This window comes from Rosa chinensis, chromosome 7 (genome assembly GCF_002994745.2).
Source record: "Rosa chinensis cultivar Old Blush chromosome 7, RchiOBHm-V2, whole genome shotgun sequence".
Lineage (NCBI taxonomy): Eukaryota > Viridiplantae > Streptophyta > Magnoliopsida > Rosales > Rosaceae > Rosa > Rosa chinensis.
The window spans coordinates 65,213,601-65,236,044 of NC_037094.1; the positions used below are offsets into that span (position 1 = coordinate 65,213,601).

A 22,444-nucleotide genomic window follows, 5' to 3' on the forward strand; every position below is an offset into this window, starting at 1 on the left:
AATTCAACAATCTAATGTACCAAAAGAGATAGCATTCATATATCCATCCATTTCATAAAACGAAAGAAGGCATTCTTCCTAGCTTGATGGTTGCTGCATTCTAGCTAATTACATTGAAAGATAGCAAAAGCTGATACAATATCATTGTTCCAAAAACATCCACATGCTAACACTATTGCATTCAAGTTCCTTCTCCCCACTAGCTAGCACTAATGCAGCTGCACCATCATTGTCCAAGAGAACAACAGAACCCCTTGTGCACTGTTAAAAAAAAAGAGGAATGATGTAAGTTCAGGAGGGAAGAAAAAGATGCAGCTAGAGGAGTTTACCTACTTCAACACCAGGGCATCCAACTATTCTTTTGTCATAGTAGGACTTGACTATAGCAGGTGCTTCCTACAGCACAGAAAACATAATAGCCCTCCACTTCAGAAACTCTCTCCTTTTGTCTTTCTACAAATCTTGATCAAAAGCAGAAAACCAAACTACTCTCGAATTGGGTATTTCTGGTTTTGAGGGGAGAGAAGCTAGAGGGTCTAGATTGATTTTCAGAAGCATTTCAATTAATTAGAAGTTTGGAACTAAACTTTTCAATGCGGTTTTCAATTATTTTGGTAAATATTGTCTACAAACTGAAGCAAACAGTGATTAAGGCAATACCTTAAGAAAATTGTGGTGACAAGGTATCCTGGACTTGATAGTTCTCACTATGGGAGATAATTTAATAAATGCAATCAGTTTCGTAAAAGCAATAATCTAAATATGTACGTAAGTCCTACCAACAAATCTGCCAACACCAAGAGTTATTCATACGAGTCTTCCAAAGGGATCATCTGAATCTTTTAGGTAGTCGTCCACCCACCAGCCTACCTGCTCATTTACAGAGAACAGTTTAAGGACATAACAAAAAGAACTCACCTCAAAGCACACTAAACCGACAAGAGTAGGAAAAATGAGCAAAAGTATAAGGAAATTAATATCAGAGTTGACAACTTAGAAATAAAATCAATACAAAGCAGCATTCTTACTCTTTCCAAGGCCAAGGTGCCTATATGAGTTCTTCCACCACATGTATAACTCTGTTGGTAATTAAAACTTCTGAACATTTGGAAAACACACACAAAAGCAAACAAACCACTGAGTGCTCTAATCCCAAAGCTACCAATTATTAGATACATAAAAGATAATGATCCAAGAAATGCATACAAATGAACATAATTGCCTAAATCAATCATGCTCATCTATACAGGTGCTATAGCAGATCCGATCCATATGTTTCGTGAAAAGAAAAATGATTAGCTTAATAGGATCGATCCCATCAAAGTGCACAGAGTTATAAAAAAAAATTATGAGACAGGTATCAGGTAGGCCTTAAGTTTCTAACAAGAAAGACAATAGTCCAGGGGATTGGCTTAGCTATGGTAATCCATAAAGGTAACTGATATATAAACAAGGGCTCTATTAGAAGTTCATCTTGACTAGCTTTGAGCTCCCTTTCTTTCTATTAAAAGTGTGGACACAAAGTATACATTAGATAAGTAACAAAGACATTATCCAAAAGAAAAGGATAAGTAACAAATAGAAAACAGAGAATCATACCTTTGAGTACCCAAAATCACATATTTTTAAGCAAGGAGCTGGAAAAAGAAGCGAGCCTAAACAAAAAGAAACTACACATATCAGCAAAGCAAAACAGTAAGAAAAACAAGAAAGAAAGCAATTTGGAATAGACAAAGCTGAGGAAGGTGGGATCAGATGGACACAAATTGACAATGACTGTGTCGAAAGTATTGACAGAAAACTGGAACTTTCAGCAACAGAAAATAGAACCAGACATTTTGACACAAATAACTAAATAAGAAGAGAGTATATATACCATGCAATATAAGTGATAATGTTACTTGTTGTTCCTGCAGGAAGTCAACAAAAAAAAAAATTAATGGATTGCCAAATTAATGGGTAACTAAAAAGGGTCCGAACAGACGAAAACAAAACTGACATTCTCTACTCCACTAGTTAACATTGCCAAGTTCTAGCAAAGATTTCAATTTTTCAAGAGTGAAAAACAAACTTATAAGTAACAAATGGATCATGTATGCATTAAACAAAATGTAGATAACCAAAATTCAAGCAATGACTGACCGAGTACTGAAGAAAGAAGCCATTGAACAACTCCTTGGGCATAGCCACTGACCTCTACAACACTCTCTTATAAGATATATTATCAAAACCACCGACCTCTACCTCTAATTAAAAGCTAAAAAAGTAAAACAATAACAGCAAAACCATTTCAGAATCCCAGATTTTGCAGCGCTTCCAAATCATCGTCAGTGAGCCTATTGATCTCATATGCATCACACAATTCAAATCATGCGTATATATACATCTGTATGTACACACACACATAGAGCTATCACAAAATCCACACTTCTTCACAAGTTAAGAATGGAATTATAGTGCTAAATATTACACACTGTAGGGTTTCAAACCTTTGGTTAAGTTCTATGCTGGCATAAATATCATAACAAGAGAGTAAAGCAAGCACCAATGAGCGAAAATGCCATTAATTCGACAAGTCCTCGGTCCAATGTTCATCCACTAATAATCTAAACAGTCTAATCAAACTCTACACATCTCAAAACCAATACTGGAACAAAAAGAATGCATCTTTATACCTGTCCCCTGCCGACGGCGCAAACCTCTTGAGTAGTACAAATGGAGCCAGACCCCATCCCAACCCTCAACCCATCAACACCAGCCTGAATCAAATTCTGTGCCTGACTCACAGTCACCACATTCCCACCAACCACATCCAAATCTGAGTACATTTTCTTGATGTACTTGATCATCTCAATCTGATAAATGGAGTTCCCTGTGAGCTATCCAAAACCACCACATCAATCCCAGCCTTCACCAACTCCTCCAATCTCTCCTTATCCGACTCCCTCGTCCCTCACCATCGCCGCCACGTCATGGCCTTTCTCCGCCATGAACTCCTCAATCTTCCCCAAATCGGAGCTCCAAGGCAAAACCATGTCCTTACAGCTGACCATGTAATTGTAAATCTTGACCTCCTTGTCCGCCAGCTTCACCCAATCGCGGCTCGCCATGTAGCCCAAAAGCTTGGAGTTGGGGGCGCCGGACTCAGTGACGAGGATGTAGGGATTGGCGCCGTGGTTGAAAACGTCGTCGTTGTGGATGCGGTCTCCTCTGGACATGAAGACGGGGGCAGAAAGGAGGGGGACGTGGCGGCCCTTGACGGATCTGACCATGGCGGCCTGGTCGGAGGAGGCGGCGTTGGAGTGGAGGATGCCGATGTCGCCGAGGGCGGCCATGGAGACGGCCATGTGGGACTCGATGACGGTGTCCATGGGGGAAGAGACGCAGGATAAGAGTAGATCGAAGGAGAGCTAAAGAGAATTGGGGGTGGAGTTGGTGAATATGTGGAACAGTGACGAGAGAGAGGGTCGAGAGGCTATTCTGAGGGTTGAGAGTCTGTATGTCGAGAGAGAGGGTCGAGAGGGTCTGAGAGCTTTTGTTTTGTTTTCTTCTTTCTTTTGGACACGATGTGGCATGACAATTAAACATAAAAAAATTCTCAAAGTCACTCCCACAACAGAAAGCTCACCATCCGTTGTATGAGTGCACTACATAAAATCAAAATTTGGAAACATGGAGGGAAACATGCCGCCTACAACATTTTGGCTCAAAATGTTACCGCCTAAGTTCCTTCTTCACACAACAGAATAGCTTAAATTTGTTGTCTAATTTCTACAGCTTGCGACATTCAAGTAAGCTTCCTCAAAATTTGGCGCCTAGTTTTCAATCACACAACGGAAATCTTAAACACCATTGTGCCTAGTAGCCCAAATTTCAGATTTTAAGAGGCAACCAAGACTCCAGAGTGGAGGGAAATCTGCTGCTAAATTTTCTAAGACTCAGACAACGGAAAATACTTAATTCCGTTGTGCAATGTAGTTATGATAAAAAAGTTATCATTTTGTTGACATTCACACAACAGAACATCACTAATACCGTTGTACAATAGACTTTACTTAAACACACAACAGATGATTTCTGTTCCGTTGTGTGATTGGTGTTGTGTGATTAACTTTTTGTAGTAGTGCCACGTATTCAAAAACACCCACGAACCTTAGGCAACGGAATACGGTCTTGTGTCTGTCTTCCTCCGCTACCCGAATCTGGTGATATCCTGCAGTTCCGTCCATGAAGGACAACAATTCATGTCCTGCCACCGCGTCTACCAGCATATCTGCGACCGGCATGGGGTAGACTTCTTTAGGCGTGGAGACATTAAGGTCCCTGTAGTCCACGCAGACCCTCATCTTGCCATTCTTCTTGCGGACTGGCACTATGTTGGATAGCCACTGATTGTATTTGGCTACCCGGATGATGCCTGACTTGTGCATCTTTTAAACTCCCTCTTTGACCAGGACATAGGTCTCAGAGTTCATTCTTCGAGGCCTTTTGTCAGGGATTGTGGATAGCTGATGGCATACCAAATCCGGTGACAGGCCTGGCATGTCCTCATAGCAGTCTTTGAATTCCAGTAATAAGTCAATGAGCCTCTGTTTTTCGCTAGGCTCTAAATAGGCGCTAATAGCCACTTCCATAGGCTCATCTCCTGTTCTAAGATTGACCTTCTCGGTAGGATCCCTCACCTTAGGAGGGGTATCATCCAGTGCTACCGGAGCTAGCTGAATCTCTTCTTCGTCTTCTTGTTCTTGGACAGAGAACTCCTCATTGACAATTTCCAAGGTCGCGATCCGATCATAGGCCTCTTTTTCCACCAGGTACGAGGATAGTCTTTCGTACATCGAGTGGAAGGCCTCTATACCTTGCTCTGGAAGGTCGTAATCCATTAATCATTTAAGGGTTTGGGCACAGCGTGACCAGGCCTTCCTTTGCAAGCATGAGCTCCCACTGTGCCAATTCAGAGGCCGTCACCCCTGTGGGGCGGCCTTTGTCATCGATGCCACTGACCTGCAATGGAGTTATAGGCTCAAAGTAGTACCTGGCATCTACATAATTTGAGAAGACAGAGAACGGGCGAGGATCCACTTTGACCACCTCAGCTTTGTCTGTTACCCTATTCCACATTATCAGTTCCTGATGAAGAGTCGACGGAACACAGTAACTTCGGTGGATCCAATCCCTGCCTAATATAGCACTGTAAGCCGCGTAGCAGTCTGTCACGAAGAAAGCATAAATGCCCTCTGCGGGGCCTACCTTGACACGCAGGAACAATAAACCCAATGTTTTCATTACAGCTTGAGCGTGAGAGATGTAGATTGGATTTTTTCTTTCTTAATCCGAAGTAAATGCATGGTTCTTGTTGTGATGACATTGACTGCTGCTCCAGTATCAACCATGATTTTGCCAACCTTGGAACCACCATTCTCCGCCGTGATGTATAGAGGCCTTATGTGTTGAACCATGCTGGGGTTGGCCTTGTAAAGCTCATGAAGAACTCCTTGCCGTTGGCGTCTTCTATTTCCAATAACACAGCCTCCTTGACAGGTGTCGTTGCCGCTGAAGTAATCTGTAGAGGTTGTTCACTGTTCTCCTTAGTTTCAATACATTCTTGGGCGGCGACTGGCAGTGCATACTTCGCCGGAAGTAGGTATACCATGTTGCAAGAGGTATCAACTGTATCTATCTCATCCATGCCCTCCTCAGGGTTGAGCTTGGGCTCGTCAAGCGGGATGTCAGTGTTGAACTGCTTAGCCAAACGGTCTACCAATGACTCTTCCATAAGGCCTTTTACCTCACACTGCTTGTGTTCCTGCACCGCCTCCCCTGCTGTACTCTGTTTTGGGGGTGCGACCACTACAGTTTGGACCTTTTTAGGTCTCCACTATAAAGCTTTTGCAGTGTTGTCCTTTCCCCGCAGTCTCTCAAAGACTGAGGATTTGATATCTGGTTCCTCGCGAAACAACATGCACCTGACGTGCGGTTGCTTAGTTGGTGAGCTTGCCTTTCTAGCTGGTGGAGGTGTTCATTCTTTAGTGATCTTGCATAAAACACTAGGCTTAGAGGCCCCTAACTCCAAGTGTGATTGCTTTTGAAAACTACGGGGAGCCACCAATGGCTTAACAGCTAATGCCTCCATCTTCTTTTGATATTGCTCAGGAGATTTGACCAGTTGCGAGGGTTTGATCAGACCCTGATCCAGAGCCTCCAGCATTCGCTTGGCTTCTCCAAACCTACGTTGTGGCTTTCTTTTCTTGGAATGACTGATTTCCACTGCTTTCCCCTTCTCTCTGGTATACCACTTGCCCTCCTTGATGGAAGTTGCGGAAGAAGGTGGAATGTACGGTTTGGTCAAGATATCTCTGTGTTCATTCCCAGCCTTGTCATTTTGCTTCTGATCTGCTGCAGCTGCCTTTAGCTTTGTGAACAAGTTCATAGATTGGGTATTGTGCATCAGCTTGGAAAATTATTATGTGCCAAAGTTTCTGATTTCATCAGAGATGGCTCTTGGTATTGCTCTACAAATTTGATTGCTGATCTTGCTGCACTTTGGTCAGAAATTTCAGCTGTTAGACTTCCTTATTCAGACATGGAGGATAAGCTGGTGTGGTTGGATTCTTCTGATTGGAGTTTATCTTTATCTATAGCCTATGAGTTCAAGAGGTGTAAACAGGAAATTGTTCTTTGGGATAGATGGGTTTGGCGTCAATGCTTTCGACCTCGAAACTCTGTTACTTTATGGAAATTTCTTCATGGTAATCTTTTAACAGATGATCTCTTACTTCAGCGAGGCTTTTCTTTTGCTTCTATGTGCTCTCTCTGTCATGCATCTGCTGAGATGGCCCACCACCTTTTTTTTGAGTGCTCTTTCTTTATGAAGGTCTGGTCTGTAGTTTTATCTTGGTTTAAAGTCAGTATTCATTTCCTGGATATGATTTCTTCTCTTACCCACTGCAACATGGTTTTGGTACTCAATTGCAATTGCTATGGTGGGGAATGATGGGAGCTGGCTTCTACTCTCTTTGGGAGGCTAGAAATTCTATCCGTTTTGATGAGCGTCGCCTAACTATTGATTATTTGATTCACTCTATCAAGCAGCAAATTGGAGAGGTTGATTCTTGGGGTTTAGGAATTATGCGTAACTCCGTAGATGAGCTTTGTATTTTCAGTGCTCTTAGAATCAGCGGTAGAGCCTCAAGTTCACATCAAATTCGTGAGGTTATTTGGCATGCTCCTTGTGCTTTTCAGTTAAAGGTCAATACAGATGGTGCTGCTCATGGGATGCCAGGACTCGTAGGCTATGGAGGTATTTTTCGTGATCACTTGGGTAATTGTATGGGTTGTTTTGCTGGTTCCATGGGTATTGCTACCGCCCTAGAAGCACAGCTTCAAGCCATTATTCATGCAATTTCAATAGCATCAGGAAAATGATCGACTTCTCTTTGGATTGAGTGTGATTCAGCGGTAGCAATTCACTTTCTTGCCAATAAAAATTACTCAGTCCCTTGGCGTCTAAGTGTTGATTGGGTCAATTGTTGTACCATTCTCTCCTCTATGCAGATTCAGTTTTCACATATTTATCGAGAAGGGAATCAAGTGGCTGATTGCTTAGCTAACTATGGGGTGGATCATGAGGGGCATTATTGGTGGGACTCTTGCCCTCCTTGTGCATCAGCTGCATTTGTTCACAATCTGCAAGGGTTACCGAATTTTCGTATTAGCTAATTCTGAAGTACTTGATAGATTTCATGCAACGGTGGCTTCTGCTGCATGATTGCTCTATTCATTAGTTTGAAACTATTTTAGCTCAGTGCTCACTTTGAGTACTTTATTTCATTTTGTTTTTAGAGAGGTTTTAGTTCTTGTCCCCCTTTCTCTTCTTGTGTTTTCTTTTCCTTTATTAATAAAATGAAATAGAGGGACGGACGGTGGGTTCCCAGTTGCGATGGCCCCCTTTCTTTTGAGATTGTGGGTGGGTGCCAGTCACCCCAAATCGGCTGTCGCAGAGGAACTAATATCGCCTAATCCTCTATTTAATTAAAAATAAAAAATAAACGATGCAACACAAGCTAAGTAGATCTAGCACCTCAGATTCCAAAACAGAATCATCAAGGCTCAAATGTTCATAATCATATATATTCTTCACAATCAAGCACGAGCACACATCAATTTCACGTAAATCGAGTAAATCGTAATAGATCTAAGTCTCACATAAACAAACAGTGATCATATAGAGCTTCACAGTATAACAGGCAAAGAAATGAGCAGAGGCATAACCTTGTGAGATTAAGTTGAAGAGAAAATCAACGCAGACTGAAAAACTAGGGTTTCTGCTCTCAAAATCTCGAACAGATGCGGAAGCAAGCTGAAAAGCACAATCAGATTAATCATGATTAGCACAGGATCATGAGCCATAGCTTTAATACCATGATAACATGGCAACCATAGCTAACCTTGAAGAGCTTAAGCAAGAAGTAACAGAGGAGAAATGAGAGAGAGAGAGAGAGAGAGAGAGAGAGAGCTGAAGCAAATTTTCTGAGTTTCTTCAATTAATGCAACACACACCAAACTCACATTACAACAGCTATATATATAGTTATAGAAAATCCCTAACTGTTATTACAAACCGAGATATAGTAATTACTCATAGCTAGGTAAAACCACATCAGCTAAAAGGCCAGTGCCCACTTCATGGATGACAGCTGTACTCCACACACTGGTCAAGACTGAGACCAGCACATATTTCGTTGACTTGAGTATGAGTTAACAGATTTATGTAGGATCAGTGACTTGGTTTATGGATATGATTTTCATGACATTCTTCTTTAGCTTTTCTATTTCATAACTCTTGATGCAATTTGGCTAGTCATTCATTTTAGTCCCTTGCATAGTTTTCTTGATGATTTTTTGGGTCCTGTTTTGGTATGGTCTGGCATTTGATATTTACAGTTTATGTGTTATGTACTTTTATTATATATGAGCCATCACACAAGTACGTAAAGTAAAATACAATGAGAAAATATATAATAACGTTCTTTTTTCTAAAGAAAAGAGGTTCACTACAGGGGCGGAAATACGTTCAAGACAGAAGCACATTCTTGATTCAAAATTCATTAGGTAGTCAAACCATTAAAAGCAGGCAATTCACCGCATGTTAGCATAACTATTGCATCTGACAAATGCAGCCTTTGAGTTGAGAGGTGTTGAGAAACTTGCTTCATTGTTGGACGAGATTGAGGACTGGAATTCAAGCATGCAAATGCTACCTTCACAAGAGAGACAACTTTGCAGCTTCATGTGTAGGAGGGGAAATGCGTTGGTCCAAAATAGTTGATTAATTAGTTGTTTTTCACCCCAGGTGATTATGACCAATAAAACGAAGTGGAGATTAATCAACTATTTTGTAACTTGGTGTTTAGTCTTGGAGGGACCTTATGAAATCCAAGGAATCTCATAAGACTTTATATGATCATATGTATTTTGTCCCTGTGGCACATTCTTCATTTCTCGCTGCCCAATTGGCATAGCAAATACTGGAAGATTTCCTCTCATCGTCAAAGTATTGGTTGAAGACGTCGTGGTTTAGATTTTGTATGGTAAATGTTAAGGTCTTACTACTTCATTCCGTCTGCGGTGTGCCCTGTTCTCTTTCGAAACTGTTTTCACCCGAGTCTCGTTCAATGTCTTCTATCAGTAATTTTCTTTTATAAATTGTAAGATGGTTTGGGAAGAGTTCTGTGTTCCTTTCATAAACTTCAGTCAAGTCTTTGTCGATCTTATCTTTAGATCATTTGAAAGATCGCATTTATGATGGTCTCATGCATGGAGTCTAAGAAATAGATTGATTGATAGAAGTGAGTGGAGCTAATCCAGTGGCCAGCAACTGAAGCAGTGAACACGGGAGCTAATCAATGTCTTCTTTCAGTAATTTTCTTTTCTAAATTGTAAGATGGTTTGGGAAGAGTTCTGTGTTCCTTTCATAAACTTCAGTCAAGTCTGTCTCCTATCTTTAGATCATTTGAAAGATTGCATTTACGATGGTCTCATTCATGGAGCCTAAGAAATTGATTGATTGATAGAAGTGAGTGGAGTTAATCCAGTGGCCAGCAATGTGAACACGAGGAAGACCAATAAGCGACCTCATGCAAATGACTTGAGCGAAGACTTCAAATAAATAAATAAAATAAAATTAAAAGTTAATGTCTCCGGCAAACTATTTATTGAATTGTTTTTCAAATGTCTGCTCACCGGAGGGACAGTTTTTAAGGGACTGTGAGGGACAAGTGAATCTGACGGCTGAAAATAAATGCACAGTTTTAAGTTGTTATAATTTCTACTTTTATATTTAATACATGTGGTTGAAATACATTTGTTCCTCACAATTTCTTAAAACTGTCCCTTAGGTGAGCAAATCTATTGTTTTTCATATGTATGTTTGGCTTTCATTTATTGCATTTTGTTCAGCAAATAGGTTGGATGATTGGGGCAATTAGAGCATTTTTAACGCATCTGTATCCTGGCTCTTTAAATATTTTAGAAAAGATATTTAGTTTTTATTTATTTATTTTAGCAACTGCATTGATTCCTAAATAACTCTCCCACTACACCAAAAACTGCATCACACAACGGAGAACAAATCCTCTGTTGTCTGTTGACAAGAATTGAATCAGACAACACCTTTAATAAATCTTCGTTGTATAAAGATACTCAAATTCTAAAACTTGTAGTTAGAAGGTGATGGCACAACAGAAAGAAAGTTTATCTGTTGTGTGAATGAAGAAAAAAGACCGGCATATTTCCCTCCTACCATTGAGTCAAATTTGGCTCCAAATTGTATCCTACATGCCATTAAAATGGACAACAGTTTAGTTACTTCCGTTGTAGCAATATGCTTGCAAATCATCATACAATGGTTTTTAATGTGCTGTCGTGCAAGTGAGTACCAAAATTTGGATTGGTGGCTCCAAAATGACATCCATTCCCTCCAAAACGGGAAAATTTGACCTCAATTATTTGTTATGCTTGCAAGTTCTAACAACAGAATGAACTATTTCCGTTGTGTGAATGAGAAATTGACTAGTCGAAGCGCCAAATGTAACATTTCGATTGCAGAGGCGGGAAATTTCCATTTTTTATTCCCTCAATGATATAACAAATCAGACAATGTAAATATGCCTATACGTTGTCTGAGTAAGAAAGAAAAAAAAACTATTTTTTAATGCCTTGGGCTAATTAGACAACTCGACATCACTGGAGGGCACACTTATCACTTTTGCCTCAGTATTTGCTGTAGCCGTCTTTCAACTCAAGAGAAAACCTCGAGCTTTTGTTGATGCCATCTTCTCACCATCGTACGAAAACACTTCTAACCATCACAAATCACCATCTTCTCCCAAACCCCGAGCTTTGTAGTCTGGATTAGCTTTTGTTGGGTTAGATTAGGGTTCGAGTTGGGTTAGATTTGGGGTTTTAGTTCTACTGAAAAGAGGGATTGAGTTCTCACTAATCGAGTTGGGTTCTACTCGATTGGGGTTCTACTCGATTAGGGTTCTAGTTAGGGTTGAGTTTTCATTACATTCTGCTGAGAAGGAGGTTCGAGTTATCACCAATCGATTTGGGTTCAAGTTTCTGAAATCCTTGTGATGGTGAGTTAAATTTGAGATTTCATTGTTGCTCTTCAGGTTTAAAATTTTGCGAATAAGTCATTAATTGTCTTTGTTCATTTGGTTCTCAGGAACATTCAATTGGTTTACTCTGTTTGCGTTCGAAAAGCATTTGCTGGGTTCTGCATGTATTGCTGTATTATTGGTGAGTACTTTTCTGAAACTGTAGCTATTATTTTTTAATTCGATTTTTGGTATTGTTGTCATGTGCTTGTATCTGAATTTTGATGCTTTCATATTGTGGTTATTCTTTAACGCATATTTGCTATGCTATTTTTATTGTGGTTATTGTTTAATTCATTTTTCTGTGTTAAGTTTTTTGGGATGAATTAGTTTGAGCTTTATGGAATATAGTGACTGTTGTGTGTATTGTGGTTATTCATTAATTCATTTTGCTTTATATATTAAGACTTTTGGGATGAATGAGGTTAAACTTTATGGAACATAGTGACTGTTGTGTGTACTGTGGTTATTCATTAATTCATTTTGCTTTGTTTGGTAAGATTTTTGAGATGAATTTAGGTTGAGCTTTATGTATCATGGTGAATGCAAGTGGTTGTGAAGTAAAACAGTAACATGTGATTGTGCTATTGTTTGTTGTGATTTTGTTTGGGGTTGTGATATAGAAGGTTTATTTGTGATGTAGATGGATAGGTCATGGATGCATGCTGATAGGAGGTCTTACAAATATAAGTTAGGGGTGGGACTATTTTGTCAATTTGCTGTAGACCATGCTAGAGATCGGAACCACATTTGTTGTCCTTGCACAAACTGTGGAAATGTGGAATATTTCTCTGCTAGTGTGATAAAAGATCATTTATTTGTGAATGGGATTGATCCTAGTTATGAGAAATGGACAGAGCATAGGGAGGTTGATGTTGAGTCGGCGGGATCAGAAAGTGATGATGCTAGCATAGAGGTAGAGTCTCTTGAATCTGAATCAGTTAAGGATAATATAGGGGCAGATTGTGAAGTTGAATTAGATAGCGATGTGCGGTTGGAAGGTGATGAGGATGAGGAGATTTCAAGCGAGTGTAATGAATTCAGGTAGTTTGTAGAGGATGCCAACAAACCCTTATACCCTGGTTGCGATAGGCACACCAAGATGAATGTACTTGTGAGGCTTTACAACTTGAAAGCCAAGCATGGTATGATTGATGCGGCTTATTCGGACTGGTTGATTGCCTTTTCGGAGTATCTTCCGACTGGAAATGAGATACCTACGTCAGTGTATGAGGCAAAGAAGGTTTTGAGTGCTCTAGGAATGGATTATAGAAAAATCCATGCTTGCCCCAATGACTGTATTCTCTACAGAAAACATTATGCTGATGAAATTCGATGTCCCCAATGTGGTATTTCAAGGTGGAAAGTATGCAAGAACAAGAAAGAAAGGGAGGGGGTACCTGCAAAAGTATTGTGGTACTTTCCTCCTATTCCTAGGTTTAAAAAGATGTTTCAGTCAGTTGAAACATCTAAGAATTTAACTTGGCATGCCACAGAGAGAAACAAAGATGGCTTCATTCGCCATCCCGCTGATTCGAAATCTTGGAAGTTAGTGGATGAAAAGTGGCCAGATTTTGGTTATGAGCCACGAAACCTACGACTAGCATTATCATCAGATGGGTTCAATCCATATAGCTCCTTAAGTAGCAAGTACAGCTGTTGGCCAGTAATTTTGGTAACCTACAATCTGCCTCCATGGCTAGTAATGAAGAGGAAACACATGATGCTTACCTTATTGATATCAGGGCCTAGACAACCAGGAAACGATATTGATGTTTACCTTGAACTGTTAATAGATGACTTAAAGTTGTTATGGGAAGGAGTTAGGGGAGTTTATGATGCGATTAGAAATGAAAATTTTACTCTCAAGGCATTACTATTCTGGACAATCAATGATTTTCTAGCGTATGGTAACCTTTCAGGGAGTATAGTTAAAGCCTATAATGCGTGTCCGATTTGGCTTGAGAAAACAGAACCCACGAGACTAGTTCATGGAGGGAAGATGGCTTACACCATTCATAGGCGGTTTTTAGGAAGGCACCATCCATATCGAAAGCTAAGGGCTGTTTTCAATAACCACCCAGAACATGCAGCAGCTCCAGTGCCGTTAACTGGAGAAGAAGTGTTGAGCAGGTTAGAGGAAGAAGTTCCAGATTGGCCTTTTGGGAAGAAATTTCCCCCTCCTCCTTATAAGGGGGCTGAAGATGAAACTAGGCCTTGCTGGAAGAAGAAATCTATATTTTTTCAGCTAGAGTATTGGAAGTTTCTCCCTATTAGACACTGCCTTGATGTCATGCACATTGAAAAAAATGTGTGTGATAGTCTAATCGGGACGTTACTGAACATTCCTGGAAAAACTAAAGATGGACTAAAAACTCGGTTAGATCTGGTGAAAATGGGTATAAGACCAGGATTGCAGCCCAATGTAGATTGTCCGAAAAAGAATCGCTTGCCATTGGCAAGCTGGAACCTAACAATGGATGAGAAAAGATGCATGTGTGGCTCTTTTCATGGCATGAAGGTTCCTGAAAATTATTCTTCAAACATTAGTAGCCTGGTTTCAATGGATGAATTAAGGTTGAGTGGACTGAAATCGCATGATTGTCATGCCTTAATGCAACAATTACTTCCCGTTGCAATCCGTGGTGTGCTTGAAAAACCTGTCAGAATTGCCATAATAAGGCTTTGTCTATTTTTTAATGAAATCTGTAGTCCCACTATAGATCCTTCAAGGCTTCCACAAATTCAAGCAGATCTGGTCGAAACATTGTGTGTGCTTGAAAAGTATTTCCCTCCTTCTTTCTTTGACATAATGATACATCTTACGGTTCACTTGGTTAGAGAAGTTGAGTTATGTGAGCCGGTTTGCTTCCGATGGATGTATCCTTTTGAAAGGTATATGAAGGTGTGCAAGGGATATGTTAGAAACAAAAGGCATCCAGAAGGCTGCATTGCAGAATGCTACATTGCTGAAGAGGCAGTTGAGTTCTTAGCAGAACTTTTCTTCGACGACAAGACTGTTGGCATCCCAACAGCCCCCAACATGGAGGACAGGCCTACATTGGGTGCTAATATTGAGTCTGTTTATGGCAAGGACTTTGACCAAGCTCATCTCTGCGTGCTTCACAACACCGAAGAATTCAGAAGCTACTTTGTGTAAGTCACCGAACATTAATATACAGCTATGCTTTTTAGCCTTCTTGTATTACTTATATACTAATACCTTCCATTAATGTGCATGTAGGGAACACTTGGACTATTTGAAGCGGGAATTCCCAAAGTACAAAAAGAATGACAAGTGGCTAGTAGACAAGCAAAACCAGACTTTTGCAGATTGGGTGAAAGACAGGGTAAGTAGTAGTCAGTTTCACCAAAATTTAGATGATCTTGGTTGTGAATTAATAATTATGAATACCTTGTTTAAATTATTTTTTTAATTTTGCAGGTTGCATCTGACCTTATTAATCCTGGTTTTGAGTGCCCTGAGATTGTTAGGTGGCTAGTAGATAAACCATGCCATGAAGTATCGAAGTTCAGTGGCTATAGAGTAGGCGGAGTGCAGTATAACACAAAACTCTGGGATAATCTGCTGCAAAGACAAAGTAGTGGGGTTTACTTGGTTGCTGAAACGCCTCAAGTGGCTAGTGCTAGGGACAAGAACCCTATTACTCATGACATCAGCTTTTATGGGGTTATTACTGAAATATGGGAGCTAGACTACGATCATTTTAGGGTACCTATATTTAAGTGTGATTGGGTAGAGAATGAGAAGGGTGTTAGGGTAGATGAGTTTGGTTTCACTTTAGTAAATTTGAATAGGAAGGGGCATCAAAATGACAGCTTTGTTTTGGGAAAATGTGTGCAACAGATTTTTTATGCTCAAGACCCCATAGATCATAGGTGGTCAGTTGTGTTGAAGGTCCCGAAAAAAGACTACGCAGATTCTGTTTCTATGGATGAGCTCGGGGACACTGTTATTTCCCATCATGCTGGTGCAAGTACTGTGTGATAGGAGCATAAAATGCGATAAATATAATGTGAAACCTTTATACTTTTCTTAGCTATTTCCTTTAAAAAGTCAGTTTTAACTTTGTTTTCTTTTTAGGTAGTTCGTGGAGTGATTCAAGAGAAATAGGAGCTGAAAGGGAGAAATGGAGCCATGGATCACGAATTACTGATGCAGAGGACTAATTTTGATCAACCTTTTAGCCAGAAATTACAAGGGAAGTCCACGAAAATCATTGTGCAAAACAGTTGCTGCAAAGCAAAAAACTGCAGTTTCAGAATCAGCTTTCTGGGAACGGTTTTGAGGAGCAATTCTTGCATCATTCCAGCTGCAAATTTGCAGAAAGGGCCAGCAATACTTAAAGACATGATGTTATACTTCAACTACAGCCAAAGAACTGGTCAGAAGCATCAGCGAGCCAGCAGGAAATCAAATTCAAAGTAAGGTTCCCGATAAGGCAGAAACTGTCAGCTTTTCACGAAGCTTTTTAGGAGATCTTTTCCGGTTTAATTGGAGTTTTTCCAGAAATTTGTTGATCAATCTAGAATATATGATGTCATAGAACACGTGGGATTCAAGAACCATCCAGAAACTTGTCAAGAAGAAGTCGTTTCTTGTCCAAGAAGGAAGCTTCAGAGTCAGAAATTGAATCCTAGTCAAAACAGGACGGTTTTGCAGAATTCTTCTTTGGACGGATTTCCAGGGCATTTTTGGAAGGTTATTGCTGCTGCAAATATGAAGGAGAGTCCTAGAATGATTCCTCAAGATTTTGGGAAGATTATTAAGGCTTGAAAATCATTTAATTATGCACCAAGTAGAGTAATCCTCAAGCAACTAGGGGAGATTTTCAAAGCAGAATTGGAAAAGGAAACTTGAGGGTGCTCCACATACACATAGGGCTTCTGCAAACGTTGAAAATAACCACCCTACAGCGCCATCTTCTGCCCTAAACCCTAGGACACAAAGTCTTGAAATTCCTAAGTCCTCCAAGAGCAAAAACCGTGCACACCATCATCCATCTTCATCAAGCCTTGCCGTGTACCATCTTGAAGGGAGTTCTTGCGTCCAAGGCTACCCAAAAGTGAATTCGTGGCTCTCATCTTCTGCCCTTTACGGTTTTTATTTTCTTGTAATTCATACTTATATGTTTCTAGTTGTGAATTTTGAGACAATGTGTGGCTAATCTACTTTTGTTAGGGGCGAGGTTTGAAGCCCCTAAGATATGTTTTTGACAATATTTTGATTCCTAGTTTCGTGATTGCTTTGTGGTGAAATTGTTTATTTGGTTTTGGTTTACAGATAACTCTTGCATGATTATGTTTTATGAATGCGCACATAAAATATTATGATCATGTGAATGGGGCTAGAAATAGGTATTTTAATCTCCTAAACGGTTAATAATGCTTGTTTCAATGGTAGTAAAACCTATAGGACAATAGGTGAAACTAAATAAAAAGGATTGCATGCTAGGTAGGCGTTCCACACTAGTTTTGCATACTTGTTTCGATCAAACTTCCACATGTGATTAATGCTTAGAATAAATTGTTAATAGGATAGCGTTCTATACCTTGATTTTTTATTCTAAAGGCTTAGTAATGGTGCGTTCATCTTGCTTAAGTAATCTAGGGAAGTAATAAGAACTTATGCATGCGTTCATGGTTTGTTCTTGATTGAAACCTTTTTCACGACTTAGTAATTGAAACTAGGATGATAAATTTGTCTCAAGCATATTTTGGTGGTGGATTTCCGAGTTCCTAACATCTTCATCCATATCTTTCAAACCTTAAACTCAAAATCGCTTTTCTTTTCTTTATTTTCTGTTTATTTTCGTGAAAACCCAAAAAAACCCCAAATCAGTTTTGTTTTTAGGATTGCAACGCACTCTTCTATCCCCTCTCTGACCTTCCATCTTTCTCTCTTTTCTTTTTGTTGTGTGACGTTTCTTTTAGTGTTAGTTTAGTTTTGTTTTGTTTTCTTTTGTGTGATTAATATAGTTACCCTCAATCTCTGGCATCGAACGATCCTTGCTTATCCTTTACTACTGACGACTACATCATTGCAAGGTTAAATTGAGCGTCTATTTTGGGCGTATCACTGTGCCTGCTATTCAGTCACTTGATCACGTGACGGATGAGGAACCGATGGGTTACCTGCGAGCAGGGGAGGAGGATATATTCGTTGATGGAGAATAGAAGACTTATTTGTATTGATTTCGCTTGCCATTGTTGTGATGGTTTCATATAAATCTGTTTAAGTGTGTATTTGTAACTCATTTGAAGCAAACTGATGTTCTACTGTTGTTAATGCGTGTTGATGGTTTGGTCTAATATTGCTCTATTTCTGTACTTAGGAAGATCGCTGAATATTGGCTTGTCATTTATCATTTAGCTATATATATTGGTCTAATATTTTTGTACTGTTGTTAACCTTCTACTTGATGTTCTTTCTTTGACATATGTTCACTAATGTGACTTATATTTGTATAGATAATGGCGGCATCACAATCTGCAAGTGTATCAAAGAAGGCAAAGTCGAAGTGCAAGGGATTGAAAGCTAAGCAGACAAAGTCTACGAAGTGCTCAACAGAAACATCAGTTTCTGCTGGTTCTCATTCGAAAAAGCAGAAGTCTAAAAGAAAAGAGCATGAACCAACCGAGGGTCTAAAGCTGCTTAAGCGCCATGCAGTGACTATGTCAAGTATTTCAAGGCGTAAGAGTGCAAGACAGAAGAAAACTGTTCTGTTTAACAGAAAAGGCACTCCATGTGGGAAGGTGGCTAAGGAGATGCAGTCCTACATTGGTGTATTGGCCCGTAGGAAGGTACCGATAATAAGGGAAAACTGGAAAAAGGCAACTGACGAGGAGAAGAACAAAATCTGGCAACGTGTTCAGGTATACTTGGTCCTACATTATAATAATTTTTGTTTAGTATATGAACATTATTATTGAGGCATTCATGTTGAAATGTGTCAGGTTCCATTTTTACTTGGTCCTGAAAACAAGAAAATGGTTTTGGAATCTGCGACAACAAAGTGGAGAGAATTCAAGTCTAGACTCACTTCAAACTACATTATTCCGTTTTTGAATGACCCCGAAGCCTTGAAATATCCCCCAGATGATTATCCTTTCATTCAGGCAGATTATTGGACTCTATTTGTCCAACAGCGGACAACAGCGGCATTCTTGGTATGAAATGCACTTGTTAACCACTACTCACTTAGTTCTAGTCACAGTCTACCTTGGATTGATATGAAACAGCACTAGTGTAACTGAATGCCCTACTTTTGCAGGAAAAGCGTAATGTTCAGCAAGAGATTCGCCGAAGGAATAAATATCCTCATAGAATGTCCCGTAAGGGATATGCTGGATTGGAGGAAGAGTTGGTTAGTGTACACTCTTTTCTAGCCTTTTATTTTTAAGTTTTTCCCATTGCTGGTCCATGGTCATTAAATGTTACACTTTGCAGGCTGAAGAAATGGATGAGGAAGAAATCGATGGGCCCACTTTATGGGTCAGAGGACGACAAACCAAGGACGGTGTTTTCAAGGATGACAACACAAAAGAGACTGCTGAAAAAATAGTAAGTCCCAAAAATAAAATGTGAAAACTGCTATTAGGTTTGCGATGGATGAATTTCTAATTATATTATAACTTTTTCAATTAGGCAAGCTTGAAGAAAAAGGTTGCTGATGGCGAATTGAGCACAAGCGGAACTAATAATGTCTTGACCTTAGCATTGGGGACTCCTGAGCATGCGGGTCGAGTGCGTGGAGTGGGTGGTTACATCAATCCCAATGCTTACTTCCACCTCCCTAAACGGATAAAGGAGAGCCTAGAAGCAACTGTTAGAGTTAGTGTGCAGAAAATACTAGCAGAGGAGAGAGAGAAGATAGTAGATGAGGCAAGGGAAAAGATAATGGAGGAGGCAAAGGAAAAAATTATTGCTGAAGAGCGAGCTTTTTGGTCTGCAAAATTTGCAGAACTTGAGGCAAAGGTAAATGGAAAAGAAAGAGATGGGAGTGGTACTGTTGCTCATGGATATGTTTCTGGCCAAGGAAGCTATTCACGCACAACCGATGAGATTGCTCAACAACAAGCAAAAATTTCCTTCGAAGCTGAAGAAGGCATGAAATCTGTGGAAGGAACAAGAGTTTTGGAGGCTTTGGAAGTGATTGAAAAAAAGGTTTTGCGTACAAAGAAGGGTTCCAACAAAGTGGTGAAGAAGATACATCCCACCTGCCCCAAAGTAGTTGAGAAAGATACGGCATTGCGTCCGAATCTGGATGAGAATGTGGAAGAAAATGCTGTACCAATTGATATAAAGGATCCAAACCAAGAGGAGGGGGCAGAATATGTGGATTTGACATTGCATGAACCCCTAAAAGTAAGTAGAAACCACAGGTTACATCAATAATGATACAATTAGTATGGTTATGTATTTGTATATGCGGGCGTGTGTACATGTGCACTTGTTTATTAACAATTGTTCTTTGTGATTTGTCAGACAAAAAAAGCTGAGATTGATTGCAAGTTGGCAATAGGTTCCATTGACCACATTGTTTCTTATGCCACTGTCATGGAGGGTGATGATCCTTCTAGTTCAGTTCATGGTGCTCCACTGGGCAATGGTAATATGCGTGTTTCGGTATATGCTGCAGTTGAGGAGAATGCAAAGATCCCATTTCCTGTGAAAGATGAAATTGAAACTGTTAAGCAGGCTATGGGGAGTTGGGTAGCATGGCCTACACACCTAATCATAATGTCACATGTGAAGGTAACCTACATTGTCTACGTTCTTCGATCTAGTTTAGATAGGCTTCATTATAGATAACTAATATACATTATTTTTCTGGATCTAGAAACCTGTCAAGGAAAATGTTGAGAGGAAGAGGAAAAGGAGAGATATAGAGGAAGAAGACTCGGAGTTTCAGTTTAGCTTGGCATCAATGGCACCTACATTACCAGATTCATTGAAGATGCTATGTATGCGGGGTGAGGATAAATTCAAAGGAGGGCGTACCATCTCCTTTTACATGGAACCTGAAGTCTTTGGATATTCTCGCAAGAGCTTCATAATAGGATCAGATGTTCGACGACTTGCAAGCATGAGGGAAGTCACTGGAAATTGCATTTCTGTGTACCAGAGGTATGAATGAAAGATATGTTTTTTATGAATTCTTCCTAATGCCTTCATAACAAGTATAGTTGCTGGAAGTTAATGACTTGGTGTAAATGCTTGTTAGGTACCTCTATGAGAAATTGACTACATATAAAATGGTGGACATGGTTGCATTTGTTGATCCTTCACATATAGGTGCAGTAGGGTGTGGGAATGGAACTGCTAGGGCCCAACATATCAAAGATAGACTTGTAACTGCTAAACCAGGGCAGATGTTCATGTTGCCGTTTAATTCAGGGTAAATCCAATTGGTTTTCTTTTTTTATATATTCTGTTAGCAATTAATTTCAGTCCTGTTGACCGTATATAATTTTTATTCTTTCAAGGATGATCATTTTGTATGCATGCATGTAGTGATCACTGGATCTTGACAATTATTCATCCGGACGAAGGTATAGCCTATTTTATGGATCCACTGAAAAGACGCTTACCCGCTGGAGATTGGATGTCTATTGTGGAAACGTGAGTCGCATGTCTTCCTGATACATATTAAGATTAATGAAATCTATTTAAAGTAGGTTGTTACATCCTACCGGAAATGTCTCACAACTTCATATTCTTGTTTTGGTGTAGTGCAATAGGTATGTATAATGTTGCAATGAACAGGAAAGGCGCTCGGAGTTCTACAAAATGGATAAATGTGGCTGTAAGTTTCACCCAAGTATTTAGGTTTCTTGAGAAAATAGAATTTGATTTAATTGTTTTGACTTGTTTAATTATCATCTGTTTTTAGGGCATTCCTCCCCAACCTAGCAACAAGGAGTGCGGGTACTTCGTGATGAGATACATGAGGGATATCATTGAGGATAAGGACTTATCATTGTTTTCTACCAAGGTACAAAGTAGCTATTAGTGTAGTCACTAAACTCAGTTTCTTATAACTTTGTTATGTCAACGAACCATTCAACAAACTGATATAATAAATTGATTTTCAGTGGGAGAGGAGAGGCAATAGCCAATATACGCAAGCAGATATTGATGAGATACGAAATGAGTGGGTGAAGTTTGTTGTGAAGAGCTATGTGTAGGCAGGCCATGAAGTAGGTTTTTGTAGAAGGAAAGCATCTTTTTTGTGCTTCTCTGCTGGTACATTTTCATGCATTAGATGGAGTGCATGTTTTGGAACAATGTGTATCAGCTAGCTTTTGATGTCCCAAGTAGATGGGCATGCACTAGAATGCTATTCTTCTTTTATTGTTGGCTTAAAATTTGGACAACTTTGTTTGGGAAATACTGCCTTTTGCAGTTCTATGTACAGAATGTTAGATATTATGATGGATTGCTTGATAGATATATTCAGAGTTCATTGGGTAAAATGGACCAAATTAAAGCACAAATCAATTCAGAGAATGGATGTTTGCAGCAATCATACAACAGATTTTCAGAAATGTCAACCAACGTTGTCTGAACAAAAAAATTCTCAGTATTCACACAACGCATTTATAGCTATCACACAATGGATTTTAATAAGTAACGTCGTCTAGTTTAACTCATTCATAGCTATCACACAATGAATTTCAATAAGTAATGTCGTCTAGTTTAACTCATTCATAGCTATCACACAATGGATTTCAATAAGTAACGTCGTCTAGTTTTAAGC

General features: G+C 39.6%; 1 protein-coding gene and 1 pseudogene across 1 annotated transcript; one reads left to right on the forward strand and one right to left on the reverse strand.

The window, feature by feature from the left end:
- Positions 1 to 2,524: 2,524 nt before the first annotated feature.
- Positions 2,525 to 4,430, reverse strand: LOC112178420 (annotated as a pseudogene).
- Positions 4,431 to 12,303: 7,873 nt separating this feature from the next.
- LOC112178421 lies at positions 12,304 to 15,669 on the forward strand. The gene is made up of 4 exons (XM_024316569.1): positions 12,304 to 12,704; positions 12,753 to 14,816; positions 14,905 to 15,010; positions 15,106 to 15,669. Exons 1-4 carry the CDS (start codon positions 12,304 to 12,306, stop codon positions 15,667 to 15,669), a joined length of 3,135 nt encoding a protein of 1,044 aa, XP_024172337.1.
- Positions 15,670 to 22,444: the final 6,775 nt, after the last annotated feature.

Bases quoted from the DNA above. Each gene is read 5' to 3' on its own strand.
- LOC112178421 (XM_024316569.1), top strand. From the start codon at position 12,304: ATGGATAGGTCATGGATGCATGCTGATAGGAGGTCTTACAAATATAAG. The intron at 12,705-12,752 runs GTAGTTTGTAGA...TGGTTGCGATAG, and splicing joins AGCGAGTGTAATGAATTCAG to GCACACCAAGATGAATGTAC. The intron at 14,817-14,904 runs GTAAGTCACCGA...ATGTGCATGTAG, and splicing joins GAATTCAGAAGCTACTTTGT to GGAACACTTGGACTATTTGA.